The 26,733-nt window shown below is 34.8% G+C and overlaps 2 protein-coding genes and 1 pseudogene across 2 annotated transcripts; all 3 read left to right on the top strand.

Annotated features, from left to right (window-relative positions):
- The first annotated feature begins 5,876 nt into the window (after positions 1-5,876).
- Positions 5,877-7,527, top strand: LOC122597278 (putative F-box/FBD/LRR-repeat protein At4g13965). The gene is made up of 3 exons (XM_043769892.1): positions 5,877-6,710; positions 6,821-6,964; positions 7,056-7,527. Exons 1-3 carry the CDS (start codon positions 5,877-5,879, stop codon positions 7,365-7,367), a joined length of 1,290 nt encoding a protein of 429 aa, XP_043625827.1. The 3' UTR covers positions 7,368-7,527.
- Positions 7,528-11,045: 3,518 nt separating this feature from the next.
- LOC122595215 lies at positions 11,046-13,006 on the top strand (annotated as a pseudogene).
- A 4,367-nt stretch (positions 13,007-17,373) lies between these two features.
- On the top strand, positions 17,374-25,301 carry LOC122595214 (protein unc-13 homolog). The gene is made up of 5 exons (XM_043767551.1): positions 17,374-17,959; positions 19,450-20,313; positions 21,286-21,741; positions 22,931-23,120; positions 24,036-25,301. The coding sequence occupies exons 1-5, from the start codon at positions 17,561-17,563 to the stop codon at positions 24,968-24,970; spliced, it is 2,844 nt and encodes a 947-aa protein (XP_043623486.1). The 5' UTR covers positions 17,374-17,560; the 3' UTR covers positions 24,971-25,301.
- The last annotated feature ends 1,432 nt before the right edge of the window (positions 25,302-26,733 follow it).

Here is a 26,733-nt window from a genome sequence, read left to right as displayed (position 1 = left end):
CAGATTATGATGACTGTATTATTGTTATGTTGCTTGGATAAGGTCAGTAAATGAATTAGGAACTTAGGATGCCAATGCCTATTCAGATATGTGAGCTCATGACATAAGGTAAAACGCGTGATTTTTTACCTCAGAAAGTGCATTGGGTGACGTCAGATGCTATTTAAGTTCTATGTACAAGTGTACAATGTACTAATATGCATCTATGATAGGTATTCCATTGCCTTCATTATGTGTTGTGACACATCTTTCTGTTTAAGACAATGAATTCCATGTATACTACTCTTCTTTCTACTGCAACCCAACTGTACAACCCATAACACTTGGTGGGTAAATGCTTATATTTTGGAGGGATCCCCTTGATTCCCGGTACCATTTTGCCTATCCGTGATTTTACTTTTATTTTCTATTCTGTTATCACTTGATAGTCTTTGGAATCATATTTTACACGTGAATAAGTTTTTCAGGAAAAAGTTAAAAACTATGTATGTATGCAGTCTCAGTTCACCCAGTCCGACTTATATCGTATGTCTCCTATTTTCACCTGAATTGTCTCAGTTTGTTTTCTGGTTGGCAGTTTGTTGTCATATAAAAGAAACTTTGGACTCTTTGGATACGTCATAGGCTGTTAGACGACTGCACTAAAATTGTCTTCTTTATAGAAGTAACTCACCGCATGTATTTTGAGACCTTAACTGTTCCATGTATCTAGCTAGCTTGTCCAGTTATCTTATTTAAGTGGCTTACTTTGGCATGGTTAAGTGGTGAATCACTAATTGGCAAGGCATTTTGGCAAATTTGAGATGAGTTCCTGATTCTGTTTTACAAAGTTTGAGATATAAATGTTTTATGTAATCAACTTTCGTTCTAAAAACCTTAAATTTATGGAAATTTCTATCAACACGAAACCCACTTCACAGAAACTTGCAGACAGACCCCTACTTAGCTTAGAGGGTTTAGTATGGTATAGGAAGGCTGAAGTGGAAGAGTTTGGTTGGCTTGGTTGGATCCTTTTTCTGTTTTTTGAAGGATGGGTAACCAGCTGCGCGCAGAGCGTGGCGTGGCTGGTTGCCTGTTTTAGCTTGAATTAAACAAGGTATTGTCATGTTGTGTTGGATTGAGCCACACTCACTTTCAACTTGTATCATTGTATGTTAAACAACCAGTTGTGGATTAGTAATGGTAATTCCGCACCTGGTTGTGTGGTTTGTTTTACATATGTGGATTGGTTGACCAAAAAGTATTTAGGTGTGGGTCTATATATATATATATATACACACCTAATTAATATGGGTTAGTAGTAGTTGTTGAGGCTTATTTTATTTGATTACCCCCCTCCCTCCCTCCCTGATTGTGTTCTACCTTCTGCTGTTACGACCAAAATGCATCCCGTTAGATTTTATCACCAGTCTGATAGTAATTTTCACTTGAGGTTGATCGACAAGCTGTATTATAATTGTTACAGTCCTACAAACATATATATGCTTCAAACTTAAAACTAACCAAAATAACATTAGCTATACAAGTCATTGTATCAGGCGAGTGAACAAACAATATTTAATTTGAACAAGACAATCAACAAAAATGACAAGAGTAAAAACTCAATAGAAGGTTTTGCCTTTAATAAGAATAGCTTTCAAAAGAAAAAATAAAAAGAGTAATGCTATAATGACTAACAATTTACAAACATTTTGTATAGTAACTGATCTCGAGGGTGATGTGTCAACTTATTAATTCACTAGTCAACACTAATAGAAATTCCATCGAAAACTAGTTTTTTTATTGGCCGGTTTAATTGGTAAAAACTATGAAACAGGTCCTAGTTACCGGCCTGTTCAAACCAGTTTTAAAATATTGATGAACTCGATCGGTTTTTGATTATCTATACCCAACTCGGGTTACTAAACTCATTTACAAGTCTATTTAATTGCGATGTCAATTTGAATAAAACTGGTCACTTCGGAGTTATTGGATATAAATGAGTGGATCGATGGATCAATATATATACCGATCCATTAAGTTACATGATGGATTTGGATGGACTCGATATGGATCAATCTTCAACCCATTAATAGCCCTAATAATATAATATATTGTACTAAAAATAAATAAATTGCCTTTCCATCATCGGCTCATCTAGGACTGTTTCTGACCAAAAACTCCTCCCCATCAACAAGTGTTATCTCCGTTGGTTGGTTTCTTTGTTTCAATATATATATATATATCTGTTTGTATCATCAATTATCGTGTGTTAGTATACCGGCCAGTTAAGTTAGTATCGTAATTTCTGTTTTTTAAAGTGTGTTCATATTATGTAGGAAACCAATTAGAAGAAGCAGACTAATTAAGTAGAAGTGGATAAACAAACAATACAGTGATGAGTTTCCAGGAGAACGTAGATAGACTTAGCAACATGCCCGATGAGGTTATATCACACATACTTTCTCTGATGCCTACTAAGTATGCGCTTCTAACTTGTGTTTTATCCAAATCATGGATTCACACCTGGAAGTCTGTTGCAAAACTTGACATTGATGATCATCATCCCTTTCATGATATGCATTGCTTTACTAAATACGTGGATCGGTTACTCGAGCCTCGTGAAGCATCCCATGTTAAAGTGTTTAAGTTGCATTGTCGGCAAATTTGGGTTCCAAGTGCTACTATAAAAAAGTGGATTGACAAAGCTACCAAGTTAAATGTTTCCGAGATTGAAATACGTTCTTTCTACGTTGATTTCCCCCGTCCGTTCAATTGTAACACACTCACAAAATTAACATTAGTTGTTTTCCCTCAATTTGAGAGTGTCTGGAACACCACATCCTTTGATCTTCCACTTTTGAAAACCTAATCTTAATGCATTTAAGCTTATCCCCGGCTGTCCGTTACTTGTCTCTACGAGTAGGTATCTGGCAATTATGCATTGAAAAGGTAGGTACTTCATGAGCTTAATTTAACTTGTTTTGTTTTTCTACTTCTAATTTTTGATATGTCACACATTTTATGTGTTTATATAGACGCCTAAAGATCGTTATATAGTTGAACCTGAAGAATCTTACTGGATTGAGCCTCAGTTTGTTCCGACCTGTATGCTAAACAACCTTAGAGCCATAAAGTTTGTAAATTGTTAGGGTTGGAAATCGGATTTACAGTTTTTGGCATACATGTTAGGAAATGCTCAAGTTTTGAAAACGCTGGCAATCATGTTGGATAGCATTCATTTGGAAGAAGAATTGCGATTATATGCAGAGCTGTTGAAGTTTCCAAGGGCATCCAGGTATTGTGAGATTCATTTTATTGCAAGCAGGTCTCGTTGTCGTTCTACTAGCACTTAGTCTGGTTAAAAGAAGACTGTCTATAATATGCAGTGAAGGGTAAGTTGAGGTTTGCATGTATGGTTATGATTGATGAAAGACTAGTTAGTTGTGTTTTGATATTACAAGAAATGATTGAGGTGGAGAATATTAGATATGTTGGAAGTGAAGGGTAATTAACTTGTGGTTTGCTGGATGTTGTTTTGGGATTACTTTAATTTGAGATATAAATGTTATATATAATCAAGTTTCGTTCTAAAAACCGAAATTTGGTTGACAGTTTAGATGGAGAGTTAATAAACTGAGTTATTGTCATGTAATGTTGGATATGATGGAGCCACACTCACTTTCAACTTGTATGTTAAACAACCATTTGTGGATTAGTAATGGTAATTCCACAACTGGTTGTGTGGTGTGTTTTACATTTGTGGATTGGTTGACCAAAAAAAGACTACTATTTGGGTGTGGCCGTGGGGGTCAATAGTCAATAGTCAATACCCCTAATTAAGAACGAATTGCATTTTTGGTCCCTGATTTATCACACATTTTGCAAGTTTGATACAAAAATGTGAAAAGTTACGAAACGTATCCCTGTCATATCACACCTGTTGCAATTTTGGTCCAAAGTAACGTGCCGTTAGAATTCAGCCATTAATGCCCCTATGTGCCTGTCACATGAGGGGTAGTTTCGTCCATTTATTGACTCATAGGACCATTTCTGCAAAAATAATAATAATAATAATAATAATAATAATAATAATAATAATAATTATTATTATTATTATTATTATTATATAGGTATCTTTTTCATTTAATGTATATGTATAAATCTATTGCCATCCAGGTTCGAAAGAGCCCCCTCCCCATCAATTAATTTTCTAGGTGGTGGTTCAGAGATAGTAGCAGGTGGCTGAGATAGTAGCAGGTGGCTGGATGACGGCATGCAACAAATTAGGGTTTTTATTTAGGGTTTCAGTTTGCAGAGCCCCCAGATCGATCGATTCAGCATTTGTTTATGATATTGAATCATTCTCACCCTTAATCGCCCCCTCCCCATCCTTATTTTGATCGTAATTTGTCCCAGAGGCGGCCAAAAATGGTGGTGATTGCTCAGCAGCGGCGGCATCTTCAAAATTGGGGTTTTTCAATTAGGGTTTTGTTATTAATTAGAACCCTAAATCCGATCTACCTAGCACCAGATTTCGATCTAAAAGCCCTCTCATCCCCGATTAAAGCCTCCCCTATCTTCAGTTGTTCATGGACGGCCGAAATAGGTGGCGGCTGGGTGAACAGACGACGGATGTGCAAATCTGGGAGGTGACATAGTGGCTGAATCGAATTGATCAGAAAACGAGGCTGCTTGGATCTAATTAACAGGCTTCAAGAGTGTGGATGAAGATCTAAGGTTGTAAATTGATTGAACATATTTTTTATTGGCTTCAAAATCTTGTACATATGTTTGATCTTTATTTGTCAATTCTTCCAAGATTTCTTCATCAATTTTCTTCTTTTTTTCGTGATTGAGACATGATATGTTACATGGATTTGTAGAGAATTGAAAAAGGAACAAGATGGTGTGAAAAACAAGATCAAATTCTGGGTAAAAATGGGCGGATTTAGCTTAAAATGGCTGGCGGCTGAAAAACAGAGAAAATCGTACTTTTTGCAGAAATGGTCCTATGAGCAATAAATGGACGAAACTACTCCCCATGTGACAAGCACATGGGGGCATTAACGGCTGATTCTAACAGCACGTTACTTTTGGACCAAAATTGCAACATGTGTGATATGACAGGGATACGTTTCGCGACTTTTCACATTTTTGTATCAAACTTGCAAAAGGTGTGATAACACAGGGACCAAAAATGCAATTCGTTCCCTAGTTAATATTATTAGTAGTTGTTGATCGAGGTTTGTTTTCTTTGATTACCTTCCTGAATGTGTTTATTCCACCTTCTGCTGCTACGACCCAAATACATCTTCGTTGACCGCACCATGCATCTCTTCAGGTTGCTTCAATTCTCTTACTTTCTTTGTATATACTTTTTAAATAGATTATCACCCCCTGCCCTCAAATTTCCCTGTATTTTCATTAAAAAAAAGCTGTTACTAAAAAAGTTTTTCATGCCTACAAATATATGCTTAAACCTCAAAACTAACCAAATAACATTGAAGTATACAAATCATTGTACGAAACAAGTGAACAAACAATATTTAATTTTGAAGGTTCTGCCTTTAATAAGAACAACTTTCATAAGAAAAAAAAAATGATCCAAAACCATTTTTTTACCAGCCAATTTAATCGGGAAAAACCAACCGGTGGAACCGTTCTCCTGTTTAACTAGAAAACCAGTTACCAGTTCAACCGGCGGGTTCAAACCAGTTTTAAAACATTGGTGAACTCGGTTTGTGACTATTTATGAGCAACTCGAGTAGCTTAACTTATTTACAAGTCTAGTTAAAATGCATATTCTAAAATGTTCATGTTTAGATTATAGTATTTAAGATTTGTGTGTTCATTTGATTAGGAAGCCAAAAAGAAGAATATAAACTATTTAGACAATGGGTTCCGAAAATAGAGATAGACTTAGCAGCTTGCCAGATGACGTTCTTTCTCACATACTCGATTTAATCCCTACCAAATTGGCTGTTCAGACCAGTATTTTGGCCAAAAGGTGGAGGCATAGTTGGAAATATGTCACAAAACTTCACTTTGATGATATGCGCTCTTTTACTAGTTTAGATAGCTTTACCAAGTATGTTGATCAGGTACTCAAGCTTTACAAGACAACCCATGTTAAGTCATTCCGTTTAGACTGTGAAATGTTGGTTCCAAGTGCTACTACTTTAAAGTGGATTGACGAAGCTATCAGGCTAAACGTTTCCGAGCTTGAAATACATCCTATCCCCCTTGAGTTACATCGTCCGTTCGTTTGTAAGACACTCACAAGATTAGCCTTGTGTTGGGAAGATCGGAACATCACATTTCCCATTGATCTCCCTCTTTTGAAAACTCTTGATATCAAGGTTTATTCAAATCCGAATCTTAATGCATTTAAAATTATCCGTGGCTGTCCGTTACTTGAAAGTTTTTCTCTACATGTATTTCAAGACTTGGGCGATGAAGAGTACTACTTTAATATTCCTACTTTGAAGTGTTTGGAGTTGAACAGTTTTAGAGGAATATACATTAAAAAAGTTGTGCTAAACGTCCCTAATCTTGAAGAGCTCTTTGTTTCTGGGCGTTTGTGGTCACCTGTTGTGATGGAAAATTTCCCGACTCTGGTTTCCGTGACACTTTCATGTTCTCGTGGACCTGAACTTGATCAGTCATGGGTTGAACTTCTAACAGGATTAAGTGGAGCAAAATCAATTTCGATGCGTATACTTGGTAATGTAAGTTCTCTTCTTAAACACATTTGTACATTAGCTAATTTCAATTTCACCGCCCTTTGGATGATCTTTTCAACTATATTTTTGTTTGTTTGTTTGTTTTCTTTTTGAAGAATCCATCCATATCACCTATGCCCAGATTTCTGAATTTGAAGCACTTTGAGTTCAGGGCTAATTATTCTTATCCATTGGATTGGCTATTAATCAATCAAATTATTGAAAGCTCTTATGAGTTGGAGCATTTATGTATTAAAAAGGTACGAGTACTTCATAAGCTTTAACTGGTTTTTTTGGGTAGACTTTGCTACATTTAACTTTGATTTGTCCACCCTTTTTGTGTTCATATAGAAACCCAAACATCCTTTTTTTGATGAGCGTGAAGATTCTTGTTGGATTGACCCGCAGTCAGTTCCGGCTTGTATGCTAAATAACCTTACAAGCATAAAGTTTGTAAATTTCAAAGGGCAGCAATCGGATATACCGTTTATGGCATACATGTTGGGGAATGCACGAGTTTTGAAGACAGTGACAATCATGTGGGATAGCATTCCCCTGGAGGAAGAATTGCAATTAAAGGCAGAGTTGTTGAAGCCTCCACGGGCATCAAGGTATTGTGAGATTCATTTTATTGCAAGTGGGTCTCGTTCTACAAGTACTTAGTTTGGTGAAAAGAAGACTGTCTATAATATGCAGTGAACGGTACTGTGTGGTTTGGTCTGCATCTATGTTTATGATTGACGAAAGACTATTTAGTTGTGGTTTGATATTATACAAGAAATATTCAACGTGGAAAACAGTACTACATTACATTATATGTTTTATTCTTGGATTGTACTTTGATTTTAATTCATAATGTCTAAGGTACAGAAGATGCACAAAAATGTGCCTGTCCATCATTTGATCTTTATTGTCTATTTTGTAATTACTTGATATATTTTGGGATCATATTTTACGTGTGAATTAGGTTCCAAGAAAAACTTGAAAAACAATCTATTTGTGCGGCTGGAACTAACTCAGTCCGATTCATACTCCAAGTCTCCTAAATTCAGCTGAACTTGTTTCAGTTTTTTTCCCAACCTGGTTAAACTTTGGTCGTTTACTGTTAGACGACTATACTAATTCTAAAACTGCCTCTCTATAGAGTATAGAGTAACCCACCAGATGTATTTTAGAAAGGGCTTAAAATCTCATAATGTAAATTGCAGTAACATACTTCTACTAGAAGGTCTTCTGACAGATCTGGACTGGAGTGAAGCTGCAGTAACACTTCGTTGTACATTGGTTTCATAACTCAAACATCTCTTTACAATTGTCACTAAGTAGGTCCAGTGGAGAATGGACCTAAATATACGTCTTATACGATTAAAAGTTCATTCTAAACTCTAAAGCTATTGAACCTTGTTTCAACACAAAATTCAGTTTTTGCTACTCCTTATACACAAACACATATTCATTAAGTTAGAGCATCTTTAACAATGAGTGAAATACACAGGTGAAAGATAAACGGTTATGGTGGGTTGGTGAAATGCATAGGTGAATAGGGTAATTGATTTCATTCACGGAAGATAAAAGGGGTAAAAGTGAGTTATGCTTTAATTTGATTAGATATATTGTAATTAGTGGGTATGATTTTTGTAACTAGTGGCATGCGATCACATAACACTTTCATGTTGACATACTTAAGATTCACAGTCGATAGGTTGAGATTGAGCCATTGAGGTACATACAAGCGGCAAAATATGGCTACAAGTTGAAGTAAACGTAATTATAAAAAAATAATAAATTAATGAAATTGAATTCTAAAAATACAAAATCATGAACGCAACCACAAATCTAAAAATTGAAAGTAACAAATAGAAAAACGAAAATAAATGTGAAAAGAAATAAAAGAAAATAGTATATCTCTATCTCTACTCATTTTTTTTTAAAAACAAACTTTTAAATCTTTAAAAAACCCATAATATTCTTACTTACTCAAAAGATTTGTTTTATAATTAACCTCATATTTTATTTCATAAGACTACTAGCTAATAACCCGGGTATTCTAAATAAGTTTCGTAAATACATTTCTATTATCATAATGAAACATAAAAAACCGTAATGTAAAAATTTTTATAATTTTAATGATAAGCTATCAATGTTGCTGTAATAAAAAGAGAAGATTCAACCTTTACTAAATCATAAAAAAAAAATGTTATTATGCATTAGGCTTATTTTATATTAGGGTTGATAGATTTTGAAAACTTCCAAATGAAAGGATTAAAAATTAGAATTCAAAAGATAATGTCATAAATTGATTAAATAATTAATAAGAAAAAGCATAATGATGTCATATAAGATTTTCTTAAAAAATATAGATGTAATCACAATTTTATTTTATTTATATAAGAGATTTTTGTAATTTTTTTTCCGAGCTGAGATTAAGCAATGATGAGCCAAACTTGAGCCTTGTATTGAAATATGTTCGAAATTTCCGAACCGAGCTCAAAGCCATATCGAACTCGAGCTCGACTCTGGTGGTTGAGTTGAGATAACCAAACAGAAAAGACAAAAAGAAAAAAAAAGGGTTATAATTGATCAGACCCGAAAATAAAGACTGTGGGGGTGTTTGGTTGATTGAATTCCAATGAATTCATTGGAATTAGAATTTGAATTCCATGTTTTTATGTGTTTGGTTGGTAAAATCTATGGAATTGGAATTTAAAACTTTCCTTCAAATTCTCTAAAACACATAATTTAGAATTTCCTCCACATATCCTATTGAAAGTTTCAATTCCAATGGAATTCAAATTTTTTGACAAGGAAAACCCTTTTGTAAAAAGTTAAAACAGACCTCTGCCTTCTTCTTGAAGAGCATCGACGCATTGAACACCAAACATCACTCTTTTGCTGTTGATTCAAATATTTTGACAAAAGCATAAATTGTTGTTTCCGCCACTAACCGCCGTCTGCTGAACATCGTTCCACAACCGTTAAACAATTCTTTTTTTCCTCCATCGATCGACTGAACACTATTCGGCTATTGCCACCATCCATGACCACCGTGGTTGCTGCAACAACTATTAACCACCACCGCGGCGGCTGGTTAGGGGTAGAATCAGGTTTTGCTATGTATATGAGATAAATAAGAAGGTCACATCACTTGTTATTCTTTTTTTTTTTTTTTTTTTTTTTTTGCTTTTGTTTGATACATGAAATCTATATGATGGATTGGTAGAATAATAAAGTTTGAAGATAAATGGGATGGGGAGTTGGGGACGACAGTGGGTTTTTTTAGAAACGAATTGAGATTTGGGGTTTGTTCACTTGTTTGTCATATATTATTATTATTATTATTATTATTATTATTATTATTATTATTATTATTATTATTATGTGGTTATTTTAATACGAAAAATAAGATTATATTATATAGAAAGTATAACAAAGGTTAAACTAGTCATTTATTACAATTTATATTTAAATTTCTTTATTGAATTCAACCAAACACATAACAAATTTTAAAACTTTCAAATTTTAATTATTTTAAATTAATTCATATAACAAATTTCAATTACTCCAAAAATGAACCCCCTATGAAATTATTTGCCCTGAACAGTAGGCAACTAAAAGTAGGCATGAGCGAAAATCCCAAAAAACCGAAACCGAACCGGTACCGAAAATCGGTACCGACGGGGATTCGGTTTCGGTATCGGTTATTGATTTTGGACGATTTCGGTTTCGGTACTATACGGTTCGGTACCGGTAAACCGAACATAGATACCAATTTTTTAAAAGCATGGTATATATATTTGTTATATACCACTATGCATCTCTATTTCTGTATTTTGATTGAAACTTTTACTGTAGGTATTGTTATCCTCCAGCACATCATATATTTACACAAAATATACACACAGATCACAAATTACAAAAACCTAATTAATTTAAAGACTTACAGCAGTGTACACTAAAATGCAAATATATGCTCTGATCGAACAAGATAACATACTTTTTTACCATTGTTAATCGATTAAATTACATTCTCCATACATAAATGAATTTATGTAAATAACAAACTTACATAGTTACATCAGATTAAATTATGATGGTTTGCATGTAGTTACCCCGTCAAACCCGAAATGCTCATGAAAATTCGGTACTAATCGGGAAAAAAACAAAATACCGGTACCGGTACCGAACCGGTACCGTATTTATGTAATCGGTACGGTATTCGGTTCTCACTTTAGGATGTTTTCGGTATCGGTATTATTTGGTTTCGGTACGGTTCCGTACCGAAAACCATCCCTAGGTCAAAAAGTGACTATACAGACCCGACCCATAAGTGGTACCCAATCGACAAAATCATTTCAAGGTTTGCCCTAATAAATAAATAGATTGTCTTTCATCATCATCGTCGTCAAGTCTGTTTCTGCCCGTCACAAGTTTAAATCTCCCTTATTATCAGGTTTGTTTCTTTTTCTGTTTGTGTCATCATTTTGTGTTCATATTTAGATTATTTTTAAGATTAATGTGTTCATTTTAATAGGAAGAAACAAATTAAAACAATGGGGTCCAAGAACATAGATAGACTTAGCAGCTTGCCTGATGAGGTTCTTACCCACATACTCGATTTCATCCCTACCAAATCCGCCGTTCAGACCAGTATTTTGGCCAAAAGGTGGAGGCACAGTTGGAAGTATGTCACAAACCTTCAATTCGACGATATGTTCTCTTTTAGTGGTTTAGATAGCTTTACCAAGTATGTTGACCGGGTACTTGAGCTTTACAAGACAACCCATGTTAAGTCATTCCGTTTGGACTTTTTCTAATTTGTGGGTTCCAAAAGCTACTAATATTAAGTGGATTGACGAAGCTAACAGGTTAAATGTTTCCGAGCTTGAAATACGTTCTGTTCTCCTTGAGTTTCCTTGTCCGTTCGTTTGTAAGACACTTGCAAAATTAACATTAGTCGGCTTTAGATATTGGGATGATTATTGGAACATCACATCTCCCATTGATCTTCCTCTTTTGAAAACTCTCGATATCGAGGTGTATACAAATCCTAATCTCAATGCATTTAAAATTATCCCTGGCTGTCCGTTGCTTGAATATTTATCTCTAGAAGTATCACATCACTGGGGCGACGAAGTGTATAATTTTAATATACCTAATTTGAAGCGTTTGAAGTTAATCGTCGGTAAAAATCTAAACATTGACAAAGTTGTACTAAATGTCCCTAATCTCGAAGAGTTCTTTGTTTATGGGTGTTTGTGGTCACCTGTTGTAATGGAAAATTTCCCGCCTCTGGTTTCCGTGACAATTTCATGTTCATGTTCATTTTCTGAAGTTGATCAGTTATGGGTTGAACTTATAAGGGGAATAAGTGGTGCTAAATCACTTACTGTGCATGCACCGAGTAATGTAAGCTCTCTTTTTAAACACATCAGCGAGCTAATTTCATTTTCACTTTTGGATGATCCTTTCAACTATTTTTTTTGTTTGTTTTCTTGTTGAAGATTCCATCCAAATCACCTATGCCCAAATTTCTGAATTTGAAGGACTTTGAGTTCAGGGCTAATTATAATTATCCTTTGGATTGGCTATTGATTAATAAATTTATTGAAAATTCTTATGAGTTGGAGCATTTATGTGTTGAAGAGGTACTTCATGAGTTTAAATTGTTCTCTTTGGTATCTCCCAAGACTTTTCTACATCTAACTTTTACTATGTCCACATTTTTTTGTTTTCATATAGATGCCCACAAGTTGTTATTGGGTTGAGCCTGAAGATTCTTGCTGGATTGAGCCGCAGTCAGTTTTGACTAGTATGCTAAACAACCTTAGAACCATAAAGTTTGTTAATTTCAAGGGTTAGAAGTCGGGTATACAGTTTATGGCATACATGTTGAGGAATGCTCAAGTTTTGAAGACACTAGCAATCATGTGCGATAGCATTCCCCTGGAGGAAGAATTGTGATTAAAAGCAGAGTTGTTGAAGCTTCCACGGGCATCCAGGTATTGTGAGATTCATTTTATTGCCAGTGGGTCTCGTTCTACTAGTACTTAGTTTGGTGAAAAGAAGACTGTCTATGATATGCAGTGAACGGTACTGTGTGGTTAGGTTTGCATGTATGGTTATGATTGACGAAAGACTATTTAGTTTTGGTTTGATGTTACAAGAACCGTTTGAGGTGGAGAATATTAGATATGTTATTCTCAACTAAATTGCAAATATATGTGTTGTTTTAGGTTATACTTTAATTTTAGTGCATAATACCTAATGTACCAAAGATGCACAAAAAAGGTGCCAGTTCATGATTTTTATTTTTATTGTCTATTCTGTAATAACTAATTGATAGTCTCTGGGATCATTTTTTACACGTGATTTAGTTTCCAAGAAAAACTCAGGAAACTATGTATGTATGCAGTTGGAGCTCCGACTCATACTATAAGTCTATTTGAACTTGTTTCACTTTGTTTTCCAACCAGGTTGACAGTTTGTTTTTATATGTAAGTTACTTTGAACTCTTTGGGTGTGTCATGTACGGTTAGACGACTGCACTATAACTGCCTCTTTATAGAATCATGTAAAATCATGCATCTTGCTGTCCAGATGTATTTTAGGACCTAAACTGTTGTAAATTTATGTATCTAGCTGGTCCAGTTATCTTTTTTAACTGGTTTTGTTTGGGTGGTTAAGTACTTAAGTACTGAATCATTACTTAGAAATTTTGGCAATGTTGAGGTGAGTTCCTGGTTCTGTTTGAGGTGAGTTCCTGGTTCTGTTTTACAAAATATGAGATAAAAATGTTTCATCTATTATCAAGGTTTGTTTTTATGAAAACTTCTTTCAACACAAAAACCACTTGACATGAACTTCTTCGTGACAGACCCCTACACAACTTAGAGCGGTCAATATGGTATAGGGAAGGGGAAGGTTTGTGAGTTACACCCCTACATGCGTGGGGAAGAGGAAAGGAAGATTAGGGGCAATGGTGTAGTGTCAATAGTTTGGCAAATTGACAAGTTTTGAACCAATAAAAAAAATGACATGTGTCCAAGCAATTTTTTGCCAATAAGGCCTCTCCTTATAAGGAGGAGAGTCCTCCAGCTTCTTGCCTGCCACGTCAACAGGACTCCCCATAGGACTCTCCCTGCCTATAAATCAAGCTTCTTCAGAACTTAGCCCCACCTCTTTACAATCTCTCTCTTTCTCTTATTCTCTCTCACTCTGTTGCATTTGGCCCATTTCTCATGCGTTCTTCGTAGTCCTCGTCAAAGTAGTTAAGAAATGGAATTTCGGTGTTTCGGTCAAAGACCGGTAAACGAAATATCGTTTTTTTCGGTGGTATTTCGGTGGTATTTTGGTAATTTTAAATATTAATATTTTTAAATATTTTATGTATATGTTTATATATTTGATATAATATATGATATATCTATAACATTTTGGTAAAAAGTGCATATTAATTACTTTAAAAGTATATCCCATATTTTATTTTATTTTTATTTATGTGTGAGTCATAGCAAGCATATTGACATTGAGAGCACATTGATATGACTAAAGTTTCTGTATCTAAAACACGTGGCTTTATACTAACCACATTAACAATATCTCTACCAATTATACAAGTCTTTATTAGCCATCCTTTTCACTTTCACTTTAAAATCCAAACATATTTTACAAATCTTCAAAATAACAGTCCGGTGCCACCATCATCGGAGACCATTATGGCCGGAAACATGGACCACCACCAACCATCGCACATCGGATAGGTGATAGGTCTGCCTCCCCCTCTCCCCCTCTTTGTCTCTACTCACTTCTCTCTACCCTCTTATGTTTATCCAGCACCATCTCCACCGGAGTGACCATTTTTCAGCCGTTGACCACCATTACCGACGTTGACCACCGCCTACAGAATCGTCTCATCCAGTCACCATTTTACAACCTTGTTTCTATCTTATTTTCTCCCTTGTTTTATTATTTTTGACCAAAAAAAGTTAAGAAAAAAATGAAACTGGTAAAACCACTGATACAACCGAAATTGAAAAGTCCAAATTTCGGTCAAAACCACCAAAAATTACAGAAACGAAATACTAACCTGAATTTGAAACAGAAATTACATGGAAGCACCGAAAACTGGTATACCACCGAAATTGATAACATAGGTCCTCGTGAGGACTCTCGGCTGAAGACTCCCATTTTGGACGCTCTGTGACAATGGTTTCTTGCGTCCTAGTCTTCAAGGACTCCCCCGGGACTCCCTTATTCGGCCTAACTAGCCAATCCTTGCCAAAACTATGGGTGTAGTTGTATTTTTTGCCAAAACTTACCACATAAAAAGACAAAACAAATACAAAAAAAAGGGAATCTTCTTCTATAAAATCTTGCCAATTCTTTGCCACCATCGGCCAAAACTAGCCGATTCTACTTGCTGATGGTTTTTGCCAAAACCTGCCAATACATATGGTATAGGTTGCCAAAAAGCCAAAAGTTGCCAAAACCACTTGCCGATGCTTTTTTGCCGACTACACCTTTGCCCCTTAAGAATAAAATGAGGAAGATGTTCACCATGGGCATGGGGAACAAGGGATTGGTTGGGCTCACATGGATTTTTTTGTGTTTTCTATGAGATTGGTAACTTTCTTTTATGTATTCTCGTTTTGTTTTGAATTTTACTCTCTATTAGGTTATGTTTTAAATACGATTATCGTGTTTTTTTTTCTATCTTATAGATAATAATGCAAATGATTGTGATAACATACATTGTTATATGACACTAGCTATGAAAACTTAATGAGTTATGCAAATCATATGTTATGATAATGGGTACAATTGAGCGACACAGCCAAGCTCTAGCTCGAAGTGAACATAAAACTCGAAACTTGACTAAAGCTCTACTGAACCTTTATTTTCAACTTCGAGTTCGAGCTCACTTCACTAATCGACATGTTCGAGCTCTCCATAGCTCGACTAGATAAAGTATTATTCTAAATTTTAATCAAATTTGTCCTATAAGCTCGACTGAGCATTTATTTTCAAATTTGAACTCGAACTCGCTTTACTAATCGACACTTTTCGAGTTCTCATTGGCTCGTCTAGATCAGGTATTATACTAAAATTTTTAAATTAAGGTTGTCCTATAAGCTTGTTAATTTCAAGCTCAACTAGATTAAACTTGACTCGGTAGGATAATGATTATGTAAAATTATATAGTATTCAAAAATAATTTTGTAAAATAACACAAGCACAATAAGCTCGTGAGCTTTTTGAGTGCGGTATTTCTAGGCTCGGGATAGACTTGAAAGTCTGCTTGAGTAGCTCAACCTCGAGCTCTGCTCGACTTAGATTGAGCTAAATTCAGGTAGCTTTATTGGCTTGTTTTGGTATATTTTTTTTTGTGGCTCTAAGCTTTTTACAGTATTTTTTTGAGTCTTGTTTCATTTCTAATTTTCGGTTAATATTTTTATTCATTTAGTTATCTATACTATATTAGATATTTTAGATAATGAGAAATATATAATGTATAATAGAGAGATGATATTTTTGACAGTTTTAAAACTTAAAGGTAAAAAAGAGTAGTAGGCAACATTTAATACGGTCTTCAATAGGTTTTGGGTCTTAATACTTTTTTCACGAGATATGAAGAAGGTTACAATGTAGACCATCTTACCCCTACTAAAGATAGATGTGATGCGTTCAAGTTCCACTAGAGGTAAAAAAAAACATTTATTTTTTTGTTGGCATAAATGTGTAATGATTAAATCATTAAACTCTATCTACAAAGAAAATGACTTAAGCCACTTAATTTAACCCGATTGTTTTTTTTATAAGTTAAATCTGAGTTAAGAAATAATGAGTTTGATTTTTTTAAACTACTAAAATAAAAGGGATAAAATAAATAACAACAAAATTAGTAATGTGTTAAAAAAACCAAACTATTGTCCTTAAAATCTAAATAGACACCAACTACACAAGCCAAATAGATCTCACAAAATCATGACCACCCAAATTTGATATGGATACCAACTCCACCAAAATGATGAGTTGGTTGATTAATCAATCACCAATCATCAATAGATGTATCATTATATGGTGAAAGGTTTAGATACTTGAGAGTTTAAGTAAATTTTATATATATATTTTTTTGTGTGAATATAACTTTTATTTGATTTATTATATGTAATTATCCGCTAAATTAAAGGATTAATGTAAAATTTTTACGTTGGTCAACTAAAAATTTTACGTGACACCTCATATAATGTCTCATATAAACACTTTTACATTAATCATTTAATTTAACGGGCTAGAAGTTAGATTCATATAATAGAAAAAATATAAAAGTTATTTACACTCGAGAGGCCGAGATAGTAACCTCTTGGTGAAATGTGAGACATGGATTTTTTATTTGAGTCGAATATATAAAAAAGTTTGCGGAAAATAAAAATGAAAATGACGAATTAATCAATACGTAATTTCGAAAGAAAGAAAGAAAGAATCAATATAATCGGCGTTGAATCCCTCTGACAAACAAACAAACGCGTGGATTTTCATTATTCACATCGAAACACAACACTCTTTGTCAACTGCAACACACACATCAAATAATATAAAGCAAAAGCAAGAAAGAAAGAAAAAGAAACTTATACATCATTTCATTCATTCTTTAAACCAAAGCAATAATTATTCCTCCCTATATTTCCTAAATCTATATAGTACTGTAATTCATTTCTTCTATCTCTCTTAGATATAAAATAAAATATATATATACACATATTCCGGCCAGTTTTTTTCATTTCAACTTTCTTTGTTACGCACAGTATATATTAAATTAAATTAAATTATATAATATAAATATACATATAATAATCATGCCAAATGAGAAATACATGATGCCGGTAATACCATCATCAACAAATCTATCCGATCCATTTGGTCAACTAGGTTCGGATCTATCAGACTCGGAGCTCCGAGAAACCGCCTACGAGATATTCGTGGGAGCATGCCGGAGCTCCGGTGGAAGCAGGCCGTTGACTTACGTATCTCAATCGTCCGGCAAGTCATTGGCTGCTTTGCCGTCGCTACAGAGGTCAGTGACGACGACGGCGTCGAGTAAGGTTAAGAAAGCGTTGGGAATGAAGTCTAAAAAGGTTTTAGCGACGGAAAATCGGCCGGCGACGGTCGGAGAGTTGATGAGAGTTCAGATGAGAATTTCTGAACAGGTTGATTCTAGGGTTAGACGTGCTTTACTCAGAATTGCTGCTGCTCAGGTTATTCCAATATTATTTATCATCATCATCTACATAGGTAGCTTAACTGTGCAACGGGACTAGGCGATCGCTTTTGGCCCCCAAAAATCTAGGGCTTCAATATTTTATATACTAGACTTAATGCTTGTACTTTGGACTAACTACCTCTTATATAATTTGCATTGCATTAACACCCTTGTTGGTTTTTGCATCCACATCTGCAACTTTTTATAACTTGTGGTTTCATAACATAATTTGAGCTACTTTTTTTTTTCTTGTTTACTTTAATTTATATGTTAATGAACTAGCCCCTAAAACCGAGTTCGCTTAGGGCCTCCAAAAACCTTAATCCCAATCATTTATATGCTATAGATATATGTATGTATGTATATATATATTTTCTTCTATCTTAATCTTAACTATTTTATAAAGTATTTGGCCATCCTATTTTCTCAAATAAAAACTTGATCAACCCACAGTACCCATCTCTTTTATTTACTATGAGTAATTTAATATCTCCACCTAATATACCTATACTACCTTTAATAAAATTATTTACAACATACATCCCCCAACCCTTAAAATAACTACAATACCTTCTTTTATATCAATTACTTTTATATTAATAACCACATCACTACCGCTGCCGCCGCCGCCATCAACCGCACAGCGCGGACATATGACTAATATTATAAAGATTATATGCCGCTGTTGAAAAGTTAGAAAACAGAGACATGCGAAATGATCATCTTACCCTTAATGAATTAATTTACACCATGAGTCCCTTATCTTCTAAAACATTTCCACTACCAATTTAAATCAATTATCTATACATCGGTTACCACAACCACTCGCCGCCGCCATCACCACCGATGCCGCCACCACCACATCACCGTCGCAATGCACGGTTATCCTTAAAATATTTCCACCACCACCTTTACATTAGTTACATTGACATCATCCAACTCCACTCAAAACTGCCACGACCACTAAGTGTCTCTGTCAACGCTACCCATGACCGACACCACCAGAACGGCTTCGCGGCCACCGTTATCACATTGTGCGGGTACCATGCTAGTATATATATATATTTATATATATGGAGGATAGGGATTACGTTGTTGTTTAGATACTTAAGTTTGGGTATGGAACCCTCACATCTTAATATTTTAAAAACATGGGCCCAATCATTTTTCCATTATACAATAAATATTAGAAAATTAGTATGTCAGGTTTCTATACCCAAGCTTAGATATCTAACGGCCATATATTCATTTTTCTCATATATATATATATATATCTATGTATATATATAGTTTTAGCGCAAACCCGGTTACGAGAACTGGTTCTGTAATTCACGAGTAATTCACACCTTTCACCAAAAAATCTACATGTACTTCTGTATGTAAATATTAATAAACTAAAACAACAATAATATTTGTTTTAACATTTTGGTGAGTTTTTATAGAATGGAAATCTAATTATTAACAATAATTATAAACAAATTGCAGCTTGGCAGGCGTATTGAGTCGATAGTTTTACCGGTAGAATTTTTACAACAGTTTAAGCCTTCTGATTTTCCGAATAGGCGAGAATATGATGTATGGCAGAGAAGAAACTTGAAGGTACTCGAGGCAGGGCTGTTACTACATCCTAAAGTACCTCTTGACAGTAAAGATACTGCAGCTCAACAACTCCGCCATATTATATGTGGGGCCGGTGAGCGACCCATGGAAACTGGGAAACATAGTGAAGCAGTTCAAACTCTACGTAAGGTTACCTTGCAGCTTGCTTGTCGGTCAAATGAGGATTATGCCCCTGATACTTGCCATTGGGCAGATGGGTCCCCGTTGAATCTTCGGCTCTATCAGCTTCTTCTTGAAGCTCTTTTTGATGTCGAGGAGCCAACATCCATGATTGAAGAGGTTGATGAGGTGTTAGAACTTATAAAAAAGACATGGGGTATTTTAGGAATTCACCAGAGTTTCCATAATCTTTGTTTTTCATGGGTATTATTCAACCATTATGTATCCACGGGTCAAGTTGAGGACGATTTCCTTTTTGCTGCTGATAACTTATTATTACAAGTCAAGAAAGATGCAAAGGCGACTTTGGATTCAGGGTATTCCAAGACTTTGTTTTCTACCTTGAACTCAATGTTGGAGTGGGCAGAACGAGGACTTCTAGCTTACCATGAGTCGTTTTACAGGGGTAATATTCAGTTAATGCAGAGTATTCTCTCTCTTGGATTATCTGCAGCCACCATTTTGGCAGAAGAAAATCCTCGTGAGAATGGTAGAATGAAAATCTCTGATGTTGAAAACTCCAAAGTTGACATTTATATCAGGTCATCAATGCGCAAGGCTTTTAGTCAGGCAAGTTTTGACCTTTTGCATGAATTAGCTTTCTGTTTGATAAAGATAAATGACATATTAGGGTTTAAGTTGTCCAAATATGTAACCTGTGAAAAACTTGATGAGGAGTATATTCGTTCTAAGTTTAAAAGTATATGACTAGCGTTGCTGTCCATGTTTTAATCAGTCACTGTAAGGACACCGTTGATATAAGACATCTTTAATGTATGATTATTGTTATGCCATTATAGTTCATGTAATTTGCCATACCCCAGCTCCAAATTAAATATAAACATTTTACAAGCCAAATAGATTACATGAAGTTTTTGTATGTTAGTTAAATGTCTGAAATACTCTTCAATGATAATAAACAACGTTAACGTTTTGCACTTAGTGTGTTGGATTGAGACTTTCTTAGCAAGGAACCTCTGAATAGATTTTAAGACGAAAGAAGTACTATTCTTGATCATCCAATGGCCTATGAACTTCTAAATCAATATCCCTGTGTCCTGAATCTGTATCAAATTTTAGCATAGGAGAGTAAGAACAGATGGCAATATGGCAATGTGGCTGGTCGGACTGGTTACAGTTCAAATAGGTTTCGGTTAAAATTGTTCATTTTTTAGTGACGTGAGATATAGCTGGCTGGAAACTTTTTGTCCCTTGCTTAGAAAGTTTCATGAATACTATATGTTCTGGTTATGATTGCAAAAGCAAACATATTATGATAATAATCTAAATTTTCAAATGAAATGAGGTTATATGTACGGATAAAAAACTAATGGCGATTTTGGCCGCGTGGTTTCTTTAATCCTGTTGACGCATTCCCATTTAGCTGAACTTCTTGTCTGACCTATTCAACCTGTTTGAGATAAAATGTGGCCCAAACTAAATCCATTTTTAAATAGATAAATGGATCAAGTTTGGCACCTCTTAACTATGTGTGCTGCTTTTCTGTAAAAGCTCATTCTTCATTCTGCTTATTTAATTCAGGAGAACGAGAAAGTACGCTTAAGCCGGAAGTCAGCAAAAGCTCAACTAAATCATCTTCCTGCACTCTGCATGCTTGCCCAAGATGTTACTGACTTGGCATTTACTGAAAAGGAGATATACAGTCCAATACTACAAAGATGGCATCCTCTTGCAGTTGGAGTGGCAGTGGCAACCCTTCATTCTTGTTTTGGGCTAGAGGTGCAGAAATTTGTGTCAGGAATCAAAGAGTTGACTCCTGAAGTAATACAAGTCTTGATAGCAACTGATAAGCTGGAGAAAGATTTAGTACAGATGGCTGTGGAAGATTCAGTTAACAGCGATGATGGCGGAAAGTCAATAATTCAAGAGATGACTCCTTATGAAGCTGAAGCTGTAATTGTAGATTTGGTTAAAACTTGGATTAATACTCGTGTGGATAGACTTAAGGAATGGGTTGATAGAACTTTGCAGCAAGAGGTAGGCATCTCACACTATTTTATCCTGCCATGTTGTTTCTTTACCATGTTAATCAGAGGTTGCAAAAGGGGAGGGTTATATAGCACGTCAGAATGGGTAATTTTCTATACATTGTAAACGTGCCGGGTTTGGGTCTGGCTGAAAACACTTTTTATCCTATACATAAATCCTTTTATGAATAATCTAGGCTATTTATCTGCATGTTATGCAGGTTCCTGAGTAAATCTCTTTTCTTTTTAAAACTTGAAATGATTAAAATTGACTTGTCATTAAAATAATTTATTTAATGATGATTAAATGTAATTTAAGTAAGATGCAAGTATCAAACTATACTTGATGAATGATGAACGATGGAGATAAATATAAGTATAAAACTTAAGGCCTTAAGGGATCTAGTTTGTATAGTATTTACTGTAATTATATAATACTTAAGTGCTAAACCTAAAATAATTACATAAAAATGAACCTAGACACAAGATTTAAAATTAATGATGTGGTGGAAAAAATGTCTGAGTAAGTCAATGATGTGGATAAGTAGTGAATTAATGATATGTGTATAGGCTAATTAAAAACCTATACATTATTTTATGGTATAGATGGATAGATACATAGATAGTGTTAAAATAAAATTAAAAACCTATACATTATTTTATGGTATTAGGTGTTCTGGACTCTAGGAGGTTGTATGCCTTGCAAGTACACTTTTGAGTATAGTTGTCTTTGAAGCTGTTTGACCAATTTGACAAGTTTCCTTTTGACTAAGTGTATGGTTGTGACCCATTTGATCCGTTAGAGCGAAAACAGAACCCAAATCAACCCATTAATATGTAAATGAGTTGTAATTGACACCTCTGGTGTTACTTGATAACCCTTTTTTGTTGGGTTGTCCATACTCCCAAGAAGAATACTACATTTCCTTTTCTGGAAAGTTATCTTTTAAGTTTACGGGGTCTTTCTTTAGTAAACTTCACAAAATATTGAAATGTTATGTGTGGTCATTAGTTTCTAAATATTTCCAATATAGGGTATATAAGGAATTTGACCATAAAAACAACTTAACTCTGAAATAAGTCAGATGTTGCAATTTTTTGGAATGTTCTAGTATTTGCGTGCTCTTTTGACTTAAACCGCTATAAAATAACTTGGAATAATAATTTAACCAATACAATCCCTTACCTCTTCATTATAGGTGTGGAACCCAAAAGCAAACAAAGAACGGTTTGCTCCTTCTGCAGTGGAGGTTCTGAGAACTATTGATGAAACTCTGGAAGCATTTTTTTTGTTGCCAATACCAATGCGTCCTGATCTGCTTCCTGAATTGATGAGTGGTCTTGATAGATGCCTTCAAGATTACATATTGAAAGCAAAATCCGGTTCTGGTAAGTATAAGATGTTATTGTATAGATGTATATATATATATACACAATAGAGGTGTACTCTTGCAATGCGCATTGGTGGATGAGTTCTCAATATCTTTAAGTGCCAGTCTAAATCGAATTTAGAAACAAAAAATTTGGTAACTTCAATTAGTACATGGAGTAAAGGGTGACGGTGGCCGGCTCCGCTAACCATCAAGTCATCAACTTTGGCTTGTCTATATGATAAGTAATATGTTGATAAAAATAATTTGGTAAATGTATATAAATTTATTAGCAAGGACATTATAGTAAATATGTTGATCTTATAATGTATAATAGGAGATATACACACACACACACACACACATATAATATAATAAGATCAAATAAGTGTTAACAAATTCCACATATGTCTACAAAGTGTCCACCATAGGACTTTGAACCCAGACACTATAAGTTGATGGGTCACCATGCATGTCACATGAGGCAAAGCTCAAGGGTGCTTGTAGATATTTCATGTTATCAATCTAGAGCTGAAAAATGTGTGGGCTGAGTACAAGGTGAAAAGGTCTCAGTTTTGTAGGGCTCAGAATGGGACAGATTTATTCGTAATGCTTTTCACTTGGATCTGTTTTGTTTTATTATAAGTAATCTCAAGAAGCGTATTATCTTCAAAGTTAAATTGATATTATTGGATACAACTGTGTAATTGGCGTTGAAAAACTCCTAGGCGGCTTTTAACCCATTTGACCTATTTGATCTGTTTCCTTTTTAGTTAAAGTTTTTGTATGTTACTGTTTGACCCGTTAGATTCAAATGTTGCCCAGATCGGCCTGTTGATAAGTATATAGTTCAAAACTGTTGGCTCTTGTGATTATTGCCATCTTTTTTTCTTTTATTTTTTCGAAGAATAAATTTGTTTCTTCTTATATATAGGTTCTCAAAGTTCTTTTCTTCCAATATTGCCTCCTTTGACTCGATCTAAAGGAGGCTCAAAGCTCAATGGAGTATTCAAGAAAAAGGATCGGTCACAAATGTCCCAAAGAAGGAAAACTCAACTGAACACTGTAGACGATGATGATTCCTATAGTATACCACAGTTGTGTGTTCGTGTGAATACTTTTCACTACATCAGAAAAGATTTGGAAGTTCTAGAGAAGAGGACAATTGCCCAGTTGAAAAGTATTGGAATTCGTGAGGGCAGTATGGTAAATGGATTGAGAAAAAACTTCGAGTTATCTTTGGCTACTTGTGTAGAAGCTATTCAACAAGTATGCGAGGCAACAGCATATAAGCTCGTCTTTGATGAATTATGTCATGTGTTTTGGGATGGTTTATATGTAGGGGAAGTGTCATATTCAAGAATTGAACCTTTCCTACAAGAGTTAGAACAGAGTCTTGAAATTATAGCAGGAAATGTACAAGATAACACCATTCGAACACGACTAATAACAAACATAATGAAAGCTTCTTTTAAAGGGTTTTTGTTGGTTTTGCTTGCTGGTGGCCCTTCTCGTAATTTCACCATAGAAGATTCGTCAATCATAGAAGAAGATTTCAGGTTCCTAATGGATTTGTTTTGGTCAAATGGTGACGGATTACCACAGGAATTGATAGGAAAACATTCAATAACAGTGAAAGGTGTACTACCTCTTTTCTCGAGTGATACTGGTAGCCTTATTGAGAAATTTAGATCTTTAGTGATTGATCCTCATGGTTCATCCACCAAATCAAGACTTCCTTTACCTTCGACTGCTGAACAATGGGGCCAAAATGAACCAAACACGATTTTGAGAGTGTTGTGCCATCGTAATGACAAGGCTGCCACCACATTTTTAAAGAAGAATTACAATCTCCCGAAGAAACTTTGAGAGAGATTGTACTAACAGTTATAACATTGAGTTTGTACAGAATATGATACACATCATCCAATGAACACCATGGAGCATAGAGTGAAGGTTCTTTCTTTTCTGAAAATATATTGTATTTTCTGTTTGTTTTTTGAACCCATGCATTTATTTAGATAATATATGTATAGAGTTGAAGGGGTGTGGAGAGTTTGTCTTTTCCATGGAAGCGTTTTGTTAGATGCTTTCGCTTAGTATATGGATTATTGTATATAAGTAGGTTATATTGATTTTGAGAGGTTTGTTACATTGGGGATAATGATTTTTGGTGAAAGGCTTGTTACATTTGGATTAATGATCATGGTCCGAAGTGTTTTCCGTTACTGATATACTATCGAAATGCAATGAGTATTCTTACTGATATTGTGGACTCTAATCTTTACTAGATACCTACTTCAACAGTCGAAGTCAATGAACGTGGTTGAACACTAACGGGTTTCAGGCAATGGATGCTCTAGCTCCACAGTGTGTTTTTGTATCACAGATGTATGTATTCTACTATTGTTAGTGTTCAAATCACAGTTTAGTGACTTTTTGTAGCAGAAATGGAAAAGATTGAGGGTATGGAGATATCCTGAAAGGAAGGGTTGTTAAATAGATATTTCTGAATTATACTGGTGTCTAGGAGATCCGTTCAAAGGCTTGCTAAGGTGAGGAAATTATGCTTCGTGATTGATGGTGTATATGATTTCTGTAAGAGGCATGGGATCAAAGAACAATTCATGTTACATACTTCAAATTGACAGTCAATAAGTTGAGTTTGAGGTTAATCATCACTGATCATACTAAGAGTTTGGTCGGGTCTGTGTCGGGCTTCTGGTCAATATGCTCATCCCTACGACACACCCCTGTGAGAGCTTAACAATAATTTACAGTATTTATTTTGAACTCCTGACTCTATTTACATAATTAGTCCCCAATCCTTAGTCTATTGCCAACTTAAGTCCAAAAATATACTTAATTTTTACCATGGGGTGTTATTTGTAACCGAATAGCATTCATCAACCAAATCACTTCGAGGTTTGCCCTAATTAAATTATATATAAATACTAGATAAATTGATATATATTTATCATATATGCTTATATAGTATCTGTTTCCGATCAAAAACTCCTCCACATCACAAGTTTAATCTCCCCTGTTATAAGGTTTGTTTGTTTCGTTCTTTTTCTCTTTGTGTTATCAAAATGTATTTCTACATCAATCATTGTGTGTGGTAATTTTTTCTTAAAAAACATATATATACTCGTATACAATATGCTAGGGAAGATATGATAATCTGACATATAATTAAAAGAGACAAAAAAGTTGGAGAAGAAGTGGATAAACAAACAATACAATGATGGGTGATAGACTTAGCAGCATGCCCAATGATGTTATATCACACATACTTTCTCTGATGCCTACTAAATATGCGGTTCGAACTAGTGTACTATCCAAATCATGGATTCACAATTGGAAGTCTGTTACAAACCTTGACTTTGATAATATCCATCCTTTTCATGATAAGCATTGCTTTATTAAATACGTTGATCGCGAACTTGAGAGTTGTGAAGCATCCCAAGTTAAAGTGTTTAAGCTGCGATGTTTGGGTTTTTTTTTGGGGGGGGGGGGGGGGGGGGGGGGGGGGGGTGTGACGGGTCACGCGTACTCGAAAGTTTATCACTGAAATTATACATCCATTCCAATAAATTTTACAACTTCAACAACCCTAGTTTAAAGCACTT

Source organism: Erigeron canadensis, chromosome 4, assembly GCF_010389155.1.
Source record: "Erigeron canadensis isolate Cc75 chromosome 4, C_canadensis_v1, whole genome shotgun sequence".
NCBI lineage: Eukaryota > Viridiplantae > Streptophyta > Magnoliopsida > Asterales > Asteraceae > Erigeron > Erigeron canadensis.
This window is presented reverse-complemented; position numbering and strand designations above follow the sequence as displayed.

Excerpts from the sequence above, each read along its gene's own strand:
- LOC122595214 (XM_043767551.1), top strand. The coding sequence starts at position 17,561 with ATGCCAAATGAGAAATACATGATGCCGGTAATACCATCATCAACAAAT. Across the intron at positions 17,960-19,449 it reads TCAGAATTGCTGCTGCTCAG|CTTGGCAGGCGTATTGAGTC; the intron begins GTTATTCCAATA and ends AACAAATTGCAG. Across the intron at positions 21,742-22,930 it reads ATAGAACTTTGCAGCAAGAG|GTGTGGAACCCAAAAGCAAA; the intron begins GTAGGCATCTCA and ends TCTTCATTATAG.
- LOC122597278 (XM_043769892.1), top strand. The coding sequence starts at position 5,877 with ATGGGTTCCGAAAATAGAGATAGACTTAGCAGCTTGCCAGATGACGTT. Across the intron at positions 6,711-6,820 it reads CGATGCGTATACTTGGTAAT|AATCCATCCATATCACCTAT; the intron begins GTAAGTTCTCTT and ends TTCTTTTTGAAG. Across the intron at positions 6,965-7,055 it reads AGCATTTATGTATTAAAAAG|AAACCCAAACATCCTTTTTT; the intron begins GTACGAGTACTT and ends GTGTTCATATAG.